General features: G+C 44.2%; 1 protein-coding gene across 1 annotated transcript in view; it reads left to right on the plus strand.

Moving 5' to 3' along the window:
• The window catches only part of LOC103803851 (cullin-4A), a gene marked incomplete at both ends in the record, with an annotated part of 25650 nt that overhangs the window by 11250 nt on the left and 10036 nt on the right, over positions 1 to 4364 (plus strand). Inside the window, 3 exons of the mRNA XM_009076430.1 lie at positions 882 to 955; positions 2509 to 2671; positions 3730 to 3819. Coding sequence (XP_009074678.1) covers positions 882 to 955; positions 2509 to 2671; positions 3730 to 3819 — 327 coding nt within the window. The remainder of the gene's footprint in view (positions 1 to 881; positions 956 to 2508; positions 2672 to 3729; positions 3820 to 4364) is intronic.

Consider the following 4364-nt stretch of genomic DNA (forward strand, 5'->3'; position numbering starts at 1 on the left):
GCCAGGCCAAGATGCCCTTGGCCTCCTTGGCCACCTGTGCACACTCTTGGCTCCCACTGAGCTGTGCCACCAGTACTGACAAGTTCCTTTGTGCCCAACACCTCTGTCCCCACTCCTCCCCCAGCCTGGAGCTGCATGGGCTGTTGTGTGCCAAGGGCAGGACCAGCACTGAGCTTTACTGACCCTCCTGCAGTTGTCCTCAGCCAGTGATCCAGTTGCTCCAAGTCTCTCTATAGAGCTTTCCTACTCTCAGGCAGATCCACCCAACTGAGTGTCCTCTGCAAGTTTTCTGAGGGTGCCTCAATCCCCATGTGCAGATCTTCAATAAAGATGTTAATCAGGACTGACCCCAACAGTGAGCCCTGAGGAACAGCACTTGTGACAGCCCCAACTGGATTTTGCTCCATTTTTATACCTTCTTTCTCCTGTTAGATTTAACTTGTTTCTATTTTTCTATTGAATTTTGGCAGCTAACTTTTATTATGAAAGATCTCTTGCACATCTTATTCCTTTCTCTGCTTAAAGATGCTTTTTTTAATCTTATTTTGAAGCGAAAACCTTGGCAGCATTCTATTTCAGGATGTTTACTGACTGTCTTGGTGGCACTGCTTGAATAGCTTATGTATCTTGGTGGTATAAGTCTAGTAACAGGCTAATAAAACTGGTTAATGGTTATGAATTTGAACACTGTCTTGGATGTGCTGGGTAATACCAATATTATCATCAACAAATTGCATGCCAGTGACTGCAGAGGTCACCAGAAAGGTTGAAAATCATCAGGAATTAATGTGCATGTCTGTGTGATGTAGTTTTTTAGAAACAGTTCTATAATTGACAATATCACATGGTGGTGAGGAGCAAAACATTTTATGTATTTTCAGATCATGATCAGAAGCATTTTCTTGTTTTTGGATCGTACATATGTGCTTCAGAATTCCATGCTCCCTTCTATATGGTAGGTATCCATGTAAGTATTCCTGGTGTTTTTAGAGTGTGGACATGCTGTGATATATGCAGTTATATTTGATCTGTAGAATAGGTCTGAAAAATTGTGTGTAATTTATGGAAATACATGTGTCAGCATATGCAGGTGTCAGTTCCTCCTTCTCCAGGAATATTCCTTGTAAAGTGAAGGTAAAAGAAGGTCTGTGAACATAGGCCTAAAAGTCAAGGCATGTGTATAACTGTAGTTGATACAGCCTGGACAAGGAACCTCCTCTTCACTGCTGCCACTGTGCCTTAGCACTGGCTCAGCATTATCTTAGGTGCTCCTGGTTTTGACAAAATTCAACGTTCAGCTTCTTGCTCTGTTTTTTAAACAAGTCAGATCCAGTCACAAGGTGCAGATTATCTTTCCAGCACTGGTCTGGCAAGAGTTGAGATCTGTGTCTCAGACCAGGGAGATGATGATGGAGCCTTCCAGTACCCCCACTATCACATCTTTTGACATTGTGGTTTTAAGCATCTCTCCTGAGGGGTAATTTAGAGCATTGCCTGAGCAAACAAACCCAGGTTTAGCCAAACCTTTCTGGTATTGTTCTTTATATAACGCCAAAACCAAAAATGTGGATGCCAAACCTTTCTGGTATTGTTCTCTATATATAACGCCAAAACCAAAAATGTGGATGAAGTACTGAAGTAAGACAGTGTATTTTCTCTGCCTGGCTGCCTTCTGTGCTCTCATGAGTTCCTCAGGCTGTCTGAGGAGCCTGGCATCTTTCTCCTGCCTATGGCTCATCCAGTGAACACCTTTCTTCCCCATCTCATAGAAGCATAGAACCGTCAAGGTTGGAGGAGACCTCTAAGATCATCCAGTCCAACCATTAACCTGTCACTGCTGGAACCCCTAAACCCTAAACCACATCCTCCAGTGCCAGATCCAGACAGCTCTTCAACACTTCCAGGGATGGTGACTCCACCACCTCCCTGGTCAATATCTCAGTGCCTGAACACCCTCACAGGGGAAACGTTTCTCCTCACATCCAATCTGACTCTGCCCTGGCTCAGCTCAAGGCCATTCCCTCTAGTCCTCTCCCTGCAGCCATGGCAGGACAGACATGCCCCACCTCTCTCCAACCCTGGCAGGGAGTTGCAGAGAGCCAGGAGATCACCCCTGAGCCTCTTCTCCAGGCTAAAAAATTATTTGTGTCTTTATGATCTTATCATCTGTATCAGATTCTGGTTTCATTCTAAGATGATGAGCAATGTTGCCTCTGTCCCATGAAGCGGTCAATTAATAAACATGGTCTTGGCCATGGAAAATGGAGAAATCTTAGGTAGAACATGTTACCTCCAACCTCTGGATCTGGCACTGGAGGGTCAGGTTTAGAGTTTAGGGGTTCCAACAGTGACAGATTAATGGTTGGACTCGATGATCTTAGAGGTCTCCTCCAACCCTGATGGTTCTACGATCCTATGACATACACTATATGTATGTGTTCTTCTCAAACTGAGATACAGGTTTTTCAAAAGAATCAACAGTGTGCCTCATTTTCAATATCCACACAGGGATATGGGGCTGGAGTTATTTAGAAATCATGTCATTAGTGACAAGCAAGTTCAAACCAAGACTATTGATGGAATTCTCCTGCTGATCGAGCGAGAACGGAACGGTGAAGCTGTGGACAGAAGTTTGCTGCGGAGTTTGTTGAGCATGTTGTCAGATCTCCAGGTAAGCTAACAGTGGTCCATTTAGAAACAGTTGGACTTCTCTAATTTGTGTTTTGTACCAAAATTTTTCAATTCTAGTAAATGTGCTTCACAGTGTGGCTACTGGGTTGGCAAGATTGCCTGTTCTTTACCTGATAGGTGAGCTCTTATTCTCTGTTTTTAAAAGCTAAAAACATTTAAATGCTAAAAACTTGGCTGAGAGGACAGAGTTGCCTTCTCAGCAAGTTTGCTGAGGATACCAAACTGGGAGCAGTGGTGATAGCTCAGAGGACTGTGCTGCCCTTCAGAGGGACCTCAACAGGTTGGAGAGATGGGCAGAGCAGAACCAGCCAAGATGCAACAAGGGCAAGTGCAGGTCCTGCCCCTGGGGAGGGACAACCCCAAAATGCCTGTTTTCCTTAGGGGAGGTAATCACGTGCAGCTCTCAATGGATTTGCAAATATTTTTGTATGTGCAATATTATGTCTGTCCTAAGCATTTGTTTTCCAATCCCAGTGCCAGTTAATAAAAAGAAAAAAACCATATCTATCCAAGATGCAACAAGGGCAAGTGCAGGTCCTGCCCCTGGGGAGGGACAACCCCAAAATGCCTGTTTTCCTTAGGGGAGGTAATCACGTGCAGCTCTCAATGGATTTGCAAATATTTTTGTATGTGCAATATTATGTCTGTCCTAAGCATTTGTTTTCCAATCCCAGTGCCAGTTAATAAAAAGAAAAAAACCATATCTATCACTGTAAAAAGGCGTCTGGATGTGCTCATAATCCTGCAATTAGAAAAGAAAAAAAAAACATATCTATCACTGTAAAAAGGCATCTGGATGTGCTCATAATCCTGCAATTATATGCCAGGACCTCTACTTCTCCTTCTTTCAACAGAAGTTACCTTCTGGAAAAAGATTCATTCATTAAGCAAATCTTACATTTCAGTTGACAACAATTAATCAACTTCTCATAGCTGTGTGTGTTCTTGAGATTTTACTTGCCCTCTGTGCTTGACAGACAAAATGTGCTCCCATTCCTGGGAGCTTAGTGTGAGTAACTGGATTCATTTCTTGAACAGGTTTACAAGGAATCATTTGAACAGAGATTTCTGGAAGAGACAAATTGTTTGTATGCTGCAGAAGGCCAAAGATTAATGCAAGAAAGAGAGGTAGGTGCATGCTGTAGATGATTGCCTTACGTTAGCTTTATCAGGTATGGGATTACATGAGAACTTCTGGGAGTGCCATGGTGTATTAATGCTCAGTGAAACTCACTGGCACCCAGAAGTTCACATGTTTTGATGTGGGCCACAGTATTGTATCAGAGGGAAGAGCAGATTCCAGACTGCTGTGGTACTTGATACATATAACTAAGGAGGTGATTTTCCCCCTCTGCTCTGCTCTCGCCTCCTGAGATCCACCTGGAATACTGCACACAGTTCTGGTGCCCTCAGTGTAAGAAGGACATGGAACTGTTGGAGCAAATCCAGAGGAGGCCACCAAGTTGCTAAGAGCACTGGAGCATCTCCCCTGTGAGGACAGGCTGAGGGAGTTGGGGCTGTTCAGCTGGAGAAGAGAAGGTTGTGTGGAGACCTCAGAGCACCTTCCAGGAGCTGAAGGGGCTCCAGGGAAGCTGCAGAGGGACTCTGTGTTAGGAGCTGCAGGGACAGGACAAGGGGCAATGGGCACAAATTGAAGGAGGGGAAATTTAGGT

This window comes from Acanthisitta chloris, unplaced genomic scaffold (assembly GCF_000695815.1).
Source record: "Acanthisitta chloris isolate BGI_N310 unplaced genomic scaffold, ASM69581v1 scaffold36326, whole genome shotgun sequence".
In the NCBI taxonomy this organism is placed as follows: Eukaryota; Metazoa; Chordata; class Aves; order Passeriformes; family Acanthisittidae; genus Acanthisitta; species Acanthisitta chloris.